Below are 13,624 nucleotides of genomic sequence, written 5' to 3'. Positions count from 1 at the left end.
TTTAGTTGCTTGAACCACTGCTTCAAAGAGCAGTGCTGGCTAATGCTGCAGAAAAATGAGGACAAAATGTCACCTCATATTTATTTTTAAAACTCTAATGATAAAAATAAATGTTATTTTTTACCTAAAGATACAAGCACGGATAGAAGACAAACAAATGAAAACCTGAGTTAAACACAGAGACTTGGACACACTCTGACTTAATAAGAGGCCAGGAATTCCCAGAACATTTTGGATCTGTATTTCACAGTAGTCCTTTCCAGATCAGATTTTCCAATGACTGAATTTATTTAGTAATTGGAGAAATTAAGACCAGAAGAGGTTAAACAATCTATCCTATGAAGTTGTACATGAAATAGTCTTGACCCTCTTACTTTCTCTAGCTACTTGCAACACTAAGAAGGCAGTACACGATACAATGATATTAACCTGAGAACTAATTAGAGTAAATCCAAACTCAGAGTTTATGCTCTTATTTATAATTCTTCAGTAATTGCAGCATTTTAAAAAGATTTCTTTTCACTATCACTAGTATTTATTCTAATGTTTAAATTTATGTTCCACAGATATGGATACAGTTTATCGTTTTATGGATGCTGCCACCTGTATGAGATTTCCAAATGGGTTTAATAAAATTTGAGCCATTAACATTAGCGTTGCAAGCAGCATTCAATCTATTTAATGGTTTGGTTCATTGATCTACAAGTTCATATAACTTGGAAGGGGGGTCAAATAGAATTATATGTACTTTATTAAAGGATCCTATAAAGCTCTTCTTAGTGTAAAATGAGTTAAGACCAAGACATAGTAAAACTTGACCTGTCTACTCAGCATTTCAGAGGCCAAAAATATTTTGGGTTAACAGTCCCCTAACCTGCCAACAACGATCATTTAATATCTTAATCTTTTTTTCCTTCATCTGATTTGTTTTGTTTTGTTTTATTTCCTGGTATGATACATTGGAAGATGTGCTTGTTTTCCAAGCAGGCAGCAGAAACTGAAACATTTGTGCTCAGCATTCTTAAGGAGAATATACTGAACCTTTCTCAAGGAGAGTCATTACCCTCATGTCTTCCAGCACCATACCCAGCAGATGTTTCCTTTCACAGTACTGCTGCTGATGCAGTACTTGTTCTGCTTGCTAGTGATTAATGAGTCAAGGACATTAAAACCTGAATCTCAAACCACCAGCTGTCAGAACTAGTGAGTGCACAGCTTCTAATTCAGGGACAGGTTAAAGTAAAAAGAGAGAGTACAAATAAGCAACTGCTCAGACTCAGAAATAGAAATTTTGCTCCCTATAGAACCATGGAAAATCCACATTAATAGAAACCCAGTTCACAGGAAAGGCTGTAACAATTACTATCTGCACACACATTTTAAAACCTGAACGTCTGTAGGTTATTCCACACTTCATTTGCATGAAGCACGGTATGCCTAAGAGATCAATCAGGAATGTTTTCTCAAAGCTTTCTGCAAGTCCTTGAAAAGTCAAAGCTGTTAAAAAAAAGGCTATTTAACTTATGACATCCCTAGCATTTGTGTTTAATACACTCAATAGTATGCATGTAAAATATAGAAATGCAGATGTAAAATACAGAAATGTAAAATATAGAAACACAGATGCACTTCTGACAAATGTCAGTTTACAGCCAAAGAAAAGATCAGAGCACATGAAGGATGTAACGTAATTATGTCTCATCCCTTTGAAAAACAGAATCACTGTCAACTTGGAAACCATTCTGCCTCTCTCTACCTGAATACGGAAGCCAACTCTACCATGAATTTATCTTGTGTAATTCCAAAGATCAATAGATATTCCACATTTTCAATATACGGCCTTTTTGACTAGAACTGGGAAGTCAAGTTATACATAGAAATTAGGGAAATTATGTTGCTTATTCCAGTATACTAAGATTTATGGAACTATATAATATATACTCATTTATAATGAGATTATTCTGCTTACTGTTGCCTTAAAACAATATTAATTCCTTCGATCATTACAGGACTCATAGTTGTTACTGAACAGTTTTCCAGCTTCATTTCTATGAGATTTTATTTTGAGTCTGTGAAGGCTGAATACTTCTTACAAGATGTACATGCTAATCACTTCATCTAGGAAGACAGTTCTTTTATTTTTTTACTTAGAATAGAATAAAACAGAATAGTTCAGTTGGAAGGGACCTACAATGATCATCTAGTCCAACTGCCTGACCACTTCAGGGATGACCAAAAGTTAAAGCATGCTATTAAGGGCATTGTCCAAATGCCTCTTAAACACGGACAGGCATGGGGCATCGACAACCTCTCTAGGAAGACTGTTCCAGTGTTTGAACAGCCTCTTGGTAAAGAAGTGTTTCCTAATGTCAAGTCTGAACCTCCCCCGGTGCATCTTTGAACCATTCTCACGTGTCCTGTCACTGAATACCAGGGAGAAGAGATCAGCACCTCTGTCTGCACTTCCCCTCCTCAGGAAGCTGTAGAGTGCAATGAGGTCATCCCTCAGTCGTCTCCTTTTCTCCAAACTAGACAAATCCAGAGTCCTTAGCCGCTCCTCATAGGACATGCCTTCCAGCCCTTTCACTAGCCTTGTCGCCCTCCAGTGGATACATTCAAGTACCTTCACATCCTTTTTAAATTGTGGGCCCCAGAACTGCGCACAGTACTCAATACCTCATTAATCTCAACTGTTAGAGAGGAAATTAGAAGGGCAAAAGCCCAGCTAGAACTCAATCTGGCCACTGTTGTAAGACATAATAAAAAATGCTTCTGCAAATACATTAACAACAAAAAGAGAGCCAAGGAGAAACTCCATCCTTTATTGGATGCGGGGGGCGAACATTGTCACCGAGGATGAGGAAAGGCTGAGGTACTTAATGCCTTCTTTGCCTCTGTCTTTAATAGTCAGACCAGTTATCCCCAGGGTATTCAGACCCCTGAGCTGGAAGACAGGGACGGGGAGCAGAATGGAGCCCCCATAATCCAGGAGGAAGCAGTTAATGACCTGCTATGCCACCTGGACACTCACAAGTCTATGGGGCCAGATGGGATCCACCCGAGAGTACTGAGGGAGCTGGCAGAGGAGCTTGCCAAGCCACTTTCCATCATCTATCAGCAGTCCTGGTTAACAGGGGAGGTCCCTGATGACTGGAGGCTTGCCAATGTGACGCCCATCTACAAGAAGGGCCAGAAGGAGGACCCAGAGAACTACAGGCCTGCCAGCCTGACCTCGGTGCCGGGAAAGATTATGGAGCGGTTCATATTGAGTGAACTCAACAGGCAAGTGCAGGACAACCAAGGGATCAGGCCCAGCCAGCATACGTTCATGAAAGGCAGGTCCTGCTTGACCAACCTGATCTCCTTCTATGACCAGGTGACCCGCTTAGTGGATGAGGGAAAGGCTGTGGATGTCATCTACCTGGACTTCAGCAAAGCCTTTGACACCGTCTCCCACAGCATTCTCCTAAGGAAGCTGGCAGCTCGTGGCTTAGGGAGGTGTACTCTTCGCTGGGTAAAAAACTGGTTGGGTGGCCAAGCCCAGAGAGTTGTGGTGAATGGAGTTAAGTCCAGTTGGCGACCGGTCACAAGTGGTGTTCCCCAGGGCTCAGTTTTGGGGCCAGTCTTGTTTAATATGTTTATCGATGATCTGGATGAGGGGATTGAGTGCACCCTCAGTAAGTTTGCAGATGACACCAAGCTGGGTGGGAGTGTTGATATGCTCGAGGGTAGGAAGGCCCTGCAGAGGGACCTGGACAGGCTGGATCAATGGGCCGAGGCCAACTGTATGAGGTTCAACAAGGCCAAGTGCCGGGTCCTGCACTTGGGTCACAACAACCCCATGCAACACTACAGGCTTGGGGAGGAGTGGCTGGAAAGCTGCCTGGCCGAAAAGGACCTGGGGGTGCTGGTTGACAGCCGGCTGAACATGAGCCAGCAGTGTGCCCAGGTGGCCAAGAAGGCCAACAGCATCCTGGCTTGTATCAGGAATAGTGTGGCCAGCAGGAGCAGGGAAGTGATTGTCCCCCTGTACTCAGCGCTGGTGAGGCCACACCTGGAATACTGTGTCCAGTTTTGGGCCCCTCAATACAAGGAAGACATTGAGGTGCTGGAGCGTGTTCAGAGAAGGGCAACAAAGCTGGTGAAGGGTCTGGAGCACAGGCAGTATGAGGAGCGGCTGAGGGAACTGGGGTTGTTTAGTCTGGAGAAGAGGAGGCTGAAGGGAGACCTTATTGCTCTCTACAACTACCTGAAAGGAGGTTGTAGTGAGGTGGGTGTTGGTCTCTTCTCCCATGTAGTTAGCGATAGGACAAGAGGAAATGGCCTCAAGCTGCATCAGGGGAGGTTTAGATTGGATATTAGGAAAAATTTCTTCACGGAAAGGGTGGTCAAGCATTGGAACAGGCTGCCCAGAGAGGTGGTGGAGTCACCATCCCTGGAAGTGTTCAAAAAATGGGTAGACGTGGCACTTTGGGACATGGTTTAGTGGGCATGGTGGTGTTGGGTTGATGGTTGGACTGATGATCTTAGAGGTCCTTTCCAACCTTAGTGATTCCTAGTTTTACTTTCATTAAAAAATAATCCAGCCACCAAGCCAGGAAACATGAAATTAATTATTACTCTACCTTTAATTGGTTTAGTTGGGGACTTGGTAATCTTAGGTTAATGGTTAGACTGGATGATCTTAAAGGTGTTTTCCAACCTAAACGATTCTATGATTCTTTATGATTCTGTGATCAAGCACTTCCAGCTGGAAATCATTGATCTTCCTTAAAATCTGATCTGTGTTGGATAAATGCTATTGAGAAGTAGTGTGAACAGTGGCTAGGATAATGGACTGAGAGCAAGTGACCAAAAGTCAAATCCAAGCTATCCAAGTCATTGATTTGCTCCATGAACACATCTACAACATTTCTGTGCATCTTTTCTTCCTCCCTCCTGTGCAGACTTTAAGCCCCTAGGCAGAGCTCATTGCCATATTTTGATACAATCTTGGTTCAGGTGTTTCACCCTGCAAATTCTCTCCTGGTAGAATAATAAAGACATAGGTTCCAGAACAAAAAAACTAAGTATCCCCCAGAATGCTGTTAATTATCTCTTACCGCAAATCCTACTGTCACAGCACAGGGAAGAAACAAAACTACAGTTGTCTTTCACTGAACCTTATCCAAATAAGTCCTCCTCCACAACACCACAAGGGCTTTAATAGAAGGATGAGGCAGAGGATGTGTCCTCATGAACCTCATGGTCAGGATTTACACTGCTAAAAAGCCATGTTTTGCAGGCAGCCTGGGGTATGTACATTCAGGTCCTGCACCTCTTCAAAGGCTCCAGGGACTTTCATCTCTTCCCAAGTACTGCAGTAACTTGGAATCACTCCAAAAACACTGTGAATGCCCCTGTGATTCTTCCAAAACACAGAACATGATAGATAATATTTTTAAGGAAAAATATTGCACAGCTCAGTACAGAAGGGCAACGAAGCTGGTGAAGGGTCTGGAGCACAAGTCTTATGAGGAGTGGCTGAGGGAACGGGGGTTGTTTAGTCTGGAGAAGAGGAGGCTGAGGGGAGACCTTATCGCTCTCTACAACTACCTGAAAGGAGGTTGTAGTGAGGTGGGTGTTGGTCTCTTCTCCCATGTAGATAACGATAGGACAAGAGGAAATGGCCTCAAGCTGCATCAGGGGAGCTTCAGATTGGATATTAGGGAAAATTTCTTCATGGAAAGGGTAGTCAAGCATTGGAACAGGCTGCCCAGAGAGGTGGTGGAGTCACCATCCCTGGAGGTGTTCAAAAAATGGGTAGACGTGGCACTTTGGGACATGGTTTAGTGGGCATGGTGGTGTTGGGTTGATAGTTGGACTGATGATCTTAGAGATCCTTTCCAACCTTAATGATTCCTAGTTTTGACTTTCATTAAAAAATAATCCAGCCACCAAGCCAGGAAACATGAAATTAACGATTCTATGATTCTATATGATACCTCTTACAGCACCTTTTTGACAAAACTAAACACAGACTATATCTAACAGGGTAATTACATCTAAATTACAGCTGAAAAGCCCCATCTGAAGGCTCAGTGACTTCCTTATGGGAGAAAGTAAACAGTTTTACTAAATAATACAATGTCATAAACTTTAATAATATGAAAACAGAGACATGAGTCTATAATGGATACCACATTTAGTTTCTTATTACCATAATTGCCAGGGGACACTATTAGAAAGTAAGTGAATAAGACTATTTTCTTCTTTGAAACTCTGTTCCTGCAACTGGAGCTGCTGGGTTTCTCATCCACATGTTCTGGCACACTGTATGCTATACGTCCTATTCAGATCCTATTTGTCTGCTACCACTGATGCACCATGAACATAACTTTCTGAGCTGTGTGAAGAGCATTAGAAATAACCTTTCCCTCTTTCCATATGTGTTAGCTAAGCTCCAACTGAAGAAACTCACTCCCAAAGGTATTTCCATCACATAACTTTGTAGGGACAGAACCTGGAAAGGAGCTATTGCTCAGTTATTCCTGTAGCATTGCAGAGCTGTGCCTCCTGAATTTCTCTGTTTCCACAGAAAGAGTGGTCTTGTAGCCTTGGAGTGATGAAAGTACTGCTTAAGAAATCCAGCACCTTCAGCCTTCACAGTCATTACAAATCCCCCTGCCTTTTCAACAAACAGCCAAATAGATATGCCTTCAGTCAGGCAACTAAAATGACTGCCTACCTTTGGGCTCCAGGGACCAAACAGCTCCCAGCCTGCAACAACCAGGGAGGAAGAATTCCTGCAGGTCCAGAATCCCCGGAACCTGTCAGTGCTTCAGCCATGATGCTGCAGGCATTGGTCAAGGTGGTGCTCTGGCTACATGTGCTACTGCCACTGCAGAAAGAATCGGCAATGGGGCTTAGATCTGCCCTCCTTTCATGAGATGGGGTTCCCATTTCTTCCCCTTTCCCCAACTTTTTAGAAAATAGACATACTTAACTTGGAGCAAGGGTGGTGCAAACTAGAGCTTGAATAACTCTACCAAAGAGTAATCACGTGGATTCAGGTGTGGAACAGACATGCAACAAGATCCAAATAGCAGTTAACAAGCCAAAAGTTCTCTAGAGTAAATGGGATGGGCCAGACTAGTTGCTTTAGGGCCCTACCACTAAGCTAAAGACTTCCAAGAAAAGGAGGCTCAGGGCACATCTATGTCAGTGAATAAAAAAAGGCCAGAACACAGGCTTGAGCAAGGGCATATCATCTTCTATTTTTTATCCACATTTATTTCATCTATATTTAATTGCAGTGCCATTTTGGCCTAAAATAAATAGCACTCTCCCAGACGATGTCCCAGTATGGTTCAAAGGAGAGCATGGGTCAGGAATTATTTGCAATACACAGTATGGATGAGGCTACCATCCATACTTGAGGAAAGAGGGAGAAGAGAGTTTTAAACATATGGGCATGATCTATACCTTTCCCTCAGGGCCAGAGAATGCACCCTAGCCCCAATTACTTTATTAGTATACCTGTAGCCTCAAATGCTGCTGTGCTTTGCCTCAGAAGCAAGTGAAATGATGCAGTATTTGCAAACCACATATTATGCCTACTCTCCAGGGAGAGTACTTAACAGATAATACAGAACTGAATTATTTTGGATTACTTAAAGTACAATGGAATGGAAGGAGTGAGTCAGTTATGTGAAATGTATACTAGCATTGCAACTGGTTAAATATTTTTCAAAATAATTGTACTAATTTTGTTAATGTAGGACAGAAAAGCCTAGTATTTGGCCACTTCTAATTATTTAGGCTTGATGTCATAAATCAATATTGATAAAACAGAAAGTAATTTTTTACATTCTCTCTGAAAAATATATTAATCAATAGGTACTTGAGAGCTCTTGTGATTTTAGTCCTGTCAGGACTAGAAAAGAAGATGATGATTGAAAACATGTAAGCAAACATAAAAAGAAAAGAAAAAAACCCAAAACTTTTCCCCAGATATACAGTTGGGTTAGCTTATAACAAATGGATACTTGCCAAGTCCTGCTAAACAATATATTTCTAAATGAGCAAAACAAGACAAGTTACCTTCTCATAATATTATTTAGTCCATCCCAATTTATCAAAATTTCAATAGAATACCATCATTTCAAGCCCCATTCAAACCCCTGACATTCATACAAAAATAATTTCCCAGGTTCATAAGGGAACCTAAAATTCATTACTCATAATTTTGACTGCATATGTTTTATCAACCAAAAAGAATGTATGTGTGTGTGTATATATATATCCTGGAAATAAAAATGAAAATAAGTGTAGGATTTTAAGATTACATCTGTTCTAAGAAGAAATAATGCTGTAAATTCACCAGGTATATATGAAAACAATAAAGCCTTTGCTCTTTATAGGCTAGGAATCTGAATAGCTTTATAATCTCACCTTCATTACTGCAGTCTTGCAATGTGTTGTGGGTTAACCCCAATAGGCAGTTAAGTACCACACAACCACTCACTCACTGCTCCCCAGTGGGATAGGGAAAAGAATCGGAAGGGTAAAAGTGAGAAAACTTGTGGGCTAAGACAGGCACAGTTTAATAGGTAAAGCAAAAGCTGTGTGCACAAGCAAAGCAAAACAAGGAATTAATTCACTACTTCCCATCAGCAGGCAGGTGTTTAGCCATTTCCAGGAAATCAGGGTGTCGTGGTTTAGCCCCAGCCAGCAACTAAGCACCACGCAGCCGCTCGCTCACTCCCCCTGCCCCGATGGGATGGGGGAGAGAATCACAGGAGTACAAGTGAGAAACACTCCTGGGTTGAGATAAGAACAGTTTAATAACTGAAATAAAGTAAAATAGTAGTAGTCATAATAACAATATAATAATAATAGCAATAATAACAATATACAAAGCAAGTGATGCACAATGCAATTGCTCACCACCTGCCGACCGATACCCAGACAGTTCCCGAGCAGCGATCCCTGCTCCCCGGCCAACCCCCCCCAGTTTATATCCTGAGCATGACATCATATGGTATGGAATAGCCCTTTGGCCAGTTTGGATCAACTATTCTGGCTGTGGCCCTTCCCACTTTCTTGTGCACCTGGCAGAGCATAGGAAGCTGAAAAGTCCTTGACTAGCATAAGCAGTACTTAGCAACAACTAAAACATCAGTGTGTCATCAACATTCTTCTCATCCTAAATCCAAAACACAGCACTATGCCTGCTACTAGGAAGAAAATTAACTCTATCCCAGCCGAAACCAGGACACAGGGCTTCATCATGTGTAACAGTTACTTGGGAAGACAGATGCCATAACTGAACGTCCCCCCTTCCTCCGTCTTTCCCCCCAGCTTTTATTGCTGAGCACAACATCATATGGTATGGAATATGCCTTTGGTCAGTTGGGGTCAGCTGTCCCAGCTGTGTCCCCTTACAACTTCTTGTGCACCCCCAGCCTACTTGCTGGTAGGGCAGCATGAGAAAAAGAAAAGGCTTTGATGCTGTGTAAGCACTGCTCAGCAATAGCTAAAACATGGGACTATTATCATCACAAATCCAAAACATAGCACCATACGAGCTACTATGAAGAAAATGAACTCTATCCCAGCTAAAACCAGTACACAATGATCTACCAGACCAACTTCTTTTACTTCACCATGAACTGGAATGGAATGCAAGGTCAAGGGTTTGGTTTGCAATTGTCAATACTCTTTTTTATATTCATATTTCTTTACCAATTGCTTTAATTTTCATCCTACTCTGCAGAAGAGAAAGCACTCTAGTACTTCTAGACTGTTCCCAGTTCACATTTTTCACAGTTAATCTATATACCACAAGGAGGGCTATCACTATTAACTGATATTTTGTGGACTGGATTCCACTAGGCACATCCTGTACATGCGTTTTAGAGAAACAGAAAGCCAGTACAGCGTAAAAATATTTCTGAAACAATTTGTAGTATTATTCTTTAAAATCAGTAGTGAATATATATTCTTTAGTCACTGGCCAAATTCTTCTTGGTGTAGATCCTTGGCCTGCAAAGACGAATTAAATGTTCAGATAGCTCCTATTCAATGAAGTCAAGGATCAGTCCTTAGCCATATTGCATGGTGCATTTTTTTACTTAGGTTTTACAGCTTTTCTCTGGGGTTTTCGATTTTGTTTGGGATCATATACAGAATGAAAAACTGATTTATTAACAGTCAGTAATTCACTGCATTAAAGAAGCCTCAGATGACTAGGGCCCACTCAGGTGGTATTCTCCTCGATCCTGCTTGTAAGGGGAATGGGTGTGAGGAAGAGGGCACTAACTTGTGTCCTAGTTTCGGCTGGGATAGAGTTAATTTTCTTCCTAGTAGCTGGCATAGTGCTGTGGTTTGGATTTAGTATGAGAACAATGTTGATAACACACTGATGCTTTAGTTGTTGCTAAGTACTGCTTATGCTAGGCAAGGACTTGTCAGCTTCCCATGCTCTGCCAGGCGCACAAGAAACTGGGAGGGGGCACAGCCAGAAGAGTTGATCCAAACTGACCAAAGGGCTATTCCATACCATATGACGTCATGCTCAGGATATAAACTGGGGGGGGTTGGCCGGGGAGCAGGGATCGCTGCTCGGGAACTGTCTGGGTATCGGTCGGCAGGTGGTGAGCAATTGCATTGTGCATCACTTGCTTTGTATATTGTTATTATTGCTATTATTATTATATTGTTATTATGACTACTACTATTTTACTTTATTTCAATTATCAAACTGTTCTTATCTCAACCCAGGAGTGTTTCTCACTTGTACTCCTGTGATTCTCTCCCCCATCCCATCGGGGCAGGGGGAGTGAGCGAGCGGCTGCGTGGTGCTTAGTTGATGGCTGGGGTTAAACCATGACACATGGCAAGTCAATAATTAGCTGTAGAGCTGGTGTCGATGACAGCGTTTTGGTTTCTATGACCATGGGACCGTTTTTACAGATCAGCATCTGCTCAGGAGAGATGGGATCTACCTCGCTAAGCAGGGCAAAGGTATCTTTGCCAGTAGGATAGCTGCCCTGGTAAGGAGGGCTTTAAACTAGAAATAACAGGGGAGGGAGAGAGTTACCATCAGTTCTGTGAGGGACTGACAGACAAGGTTGATGGGTAAAGGGCCTGGAGTGATGTGACTGAAAAGGAATGCAAAATCAACAACAGAGCTTAAGCAGGGTCACCTCTAGCATTTGCACGTAAGCAGGGAAGTGCCTACAAGGCACTGTTATGCAAAAATCCCCCAAACCCTCTCCAGGAACTCAACATGCTGGGGTGCCTCTCTAAAGTGCCTGTACACTTACACACGCAGCATGGGGAATAAACATGAGTTAGAGATCTGTGTGCAGTTGCAGGGTTACAATCTTGTTGGGATCATGGAGATGTGGTTGGTTGGCTCCCATGACTGAAGTGTTGCACTGGAGGAATACAGTTTTTTAGGAAGGACAGGCTGGGAAGATGAGGAGGGGGAGTTGACCTTTATGTGAGAGAGCAGCTGGAGTGCATGGAGTTCTGCCTGGGAATGGATGAGGAGCCAACTGAGAGCTTATGGGTTAGTATTAAAAACAGGACAGGTAAAGGTGACATTATAGTGGGTGTCTTATAGGCTGCCTGACCAGCATGAAGCCATCCACAGCCAGCTAGAAGCAGACTCACATTCACAGGCCCTGGTCCTCATGGGGGTCTCCAACCACCCTGATGTCTCCAACCACCCTGATATCTCCTGGAGGGACAACATAGCAAGGCAGAAGCAATCCAGGAGGTTGCTGGAGAGCATCAATGACCACTTCCTGACCCAAGTGATAGAGAAGCCAATGAGAGGAGGTGCTCTGCTGGACCTCATACTCAAACAAGGATCTGCTTGAAAGAGTCCCATGGGATAGGGCCCTGGAGGGAAGTGGGGGGCACAAGAAAGCTCATTGATATTCAGGGATCACCTCCTCCAAACTCAAGAGCGGTCCATCTCAACAAGCAGGAAGTCAGGCAAAAATGCTAGGAGGCCTGTGTGGATGAACAAGGAGCTCCTGGCCAAACTCAAACACAGAAGGTGGAAGCAGGGACAGGTAACCTGGGAGGAATACAGAGACATTGTCCAAGCATGCAGAGAGGCAGTCAGGAAAGCCAAAGTCTACCTGGAGTTGAATCTGGCAAGGGATGTCAAAGACAACAAGAGGGGCTTCTATAAGTACGTAGGTGATAAAAGGAAGACTAGGGAAAATGTAGTTCCACTGATGAATGAGATGGGGCACCTGGTTTTAAAGGACATGGAAAAGGCTGAGGTACTGAATGCCGCCTTTTCCTTAGTCTTTACTAGCAAGCCTTCAGGAATCCCAGGCCTCTGAGACCAGGGGGAAAGGCTGGAGCAAGGAAGATGTACCCTTGGTGGAACAGGATCAGGTCAGAGAATAAGAATACTTGAGCAACCTGGACATACACAAGTCCATGGGCCCTGATGGGATGCCCTAAAAAAGGAGAAGTTTTTTTTTAAAAAAAAGGTCTTCACAGAATGGAATGAAATAAATTTATGTAAACAGTGATAATATGTAAACATATATGTACAAATATGTAAACATAATGTAAACAGTGCAACCTCAGTAAGTTTGCAGATGACACCAAGCTGGCTGGGAGTGTCGATCTGCTCGAGGCTAGGATGGCCCTGCAGAGGGACCTGGACAGGCTGGACCGATGGGCCGAGGCCAACTGTATGAGGTTCAACAAGGCCAAGTGCCGGGTCCCACGCTTGGGTCACAACAACCCCATGCAACACTACAGGCTTGGGGAAGAGTGGCTCAAAAGCTGCCTGGCAGAAAAGGACCTGGGGGTGCTGGTTGATAGCCGGCTGAACATGAGCCAGCAGTGTGCCCAGGTGGCCAAGAAGGCCAACAGCATCCTGGCTTGTATCAGGAATAGTGTGGCCAGCAGGAGCAGGGAGGTGATTGTCCCCCTGTACTCGGCACTGGTGAGGCCACACCTGGAATACTGTGTCCAGTTTTGGGCCCCTCAGTACAAGAAAGACATGGAGGTGCTGGAGCATGTCCAGAGAAGGGCAACGAAGCCGGTGAAGGGACTGGAGCACAGGCCTTATGAGGAGAGGCTGAGGGAACTGGGGTTGTTTCGTCTGGAGAAGAGGAGGCTGAGGGGAGACCTTATCGCTCTCTACAACTACCTGAAAGGAGGTTGTAGTGAGGTGGGTGTTGGTCTCTTCTCCCAAGTAGTTAGCGATAGGACAAGAGGAAATGGGCTCAATCTGCGCCGGGGAGGTTTAGGTTGGAAATTAGGAAAAATTTCTTTACGGAAAGGGTAGTCAAGCATTGGAACAGGCTGCCCAGAGAGGTGGTGGAGTCACCATCCCTGGAGGTGTTAAAAAAATGGGTAGACGTGGCACTTTGGGACATGGTTTAGTCTAGTCTACCCTTAATTGGTTTAGTGTGGGCTTGGTAATGTTAGGTTAATGGTTGGACTGGATGATTTTAAAGGTCTTTTCCAACCTAAACGATTCTATTATTCTATGATTCTATGATTCTATATACGGCAGAAAAAATCCAAGTAAGTCCTGTTTGTGTTGCTTAAGCACTAAAGGGGTATAGATGGGTAAAATGGGGAGCGGAAAGCCAAACAG

The 13,624-nt window shown here is 43.4% G+C and overlaps 1 protein-coding gene across 3 annotated transcripts in view; it reads right to left on the bottom strand.

Moving 5' to 3' along the window:
- Positions 1–13,624, bottom strand: part of LOC142596454 (BDNF/NT-3 growth factors receptor-like) — a 225,239-nt gene that overhangs the window by 115,807 nt on the left and 95,808 nt on the right. The window contains exons 12-14 of one of the 3 annotated variants that reach the window (XM_075725553.1): positions 9,613–9,653; positions 8,495–8,501; positions 8,434–8,457 (exon numbers count right to left, since the gene is read on the bottom strand). The exons of the other annotated variants lie outside the window; for them this stretch is intronic. Of the exons in view, the coding sequence (XP_075581668.1) occupies positions 8,434–8,457; positions 8,495–8,501; positions 9,613–9,653 (72 nt within the window). The remainder of the gene's footprint in view (positions 1–8,433; positions 8,458–8,494; positions 8,502–9,612; positions 9,654–13,624) is intronic. 3 annotated transcript variants of the gene reach the window in all.

Source organism: Pelecanus crispus, chromosome W, assembly GCF_030463565.1.
Source record: "Pelecanus crispus isolate bPelCri1 chromosome W, bPelCri1.pri, whole genome shotgun sequence".
NCBI classification, from domain to species: Eukaryota; Metazoa; Chordata; class Aves; order Pelecaniformes; family Pelecanidae; genus Pelecanus; species Pelecanus crispus.
The sequence above is the reverse complement of the archived record's forward strand: the minus strand, read 5'-3'. Positions and strand labels throughout refer to the sequence as shown.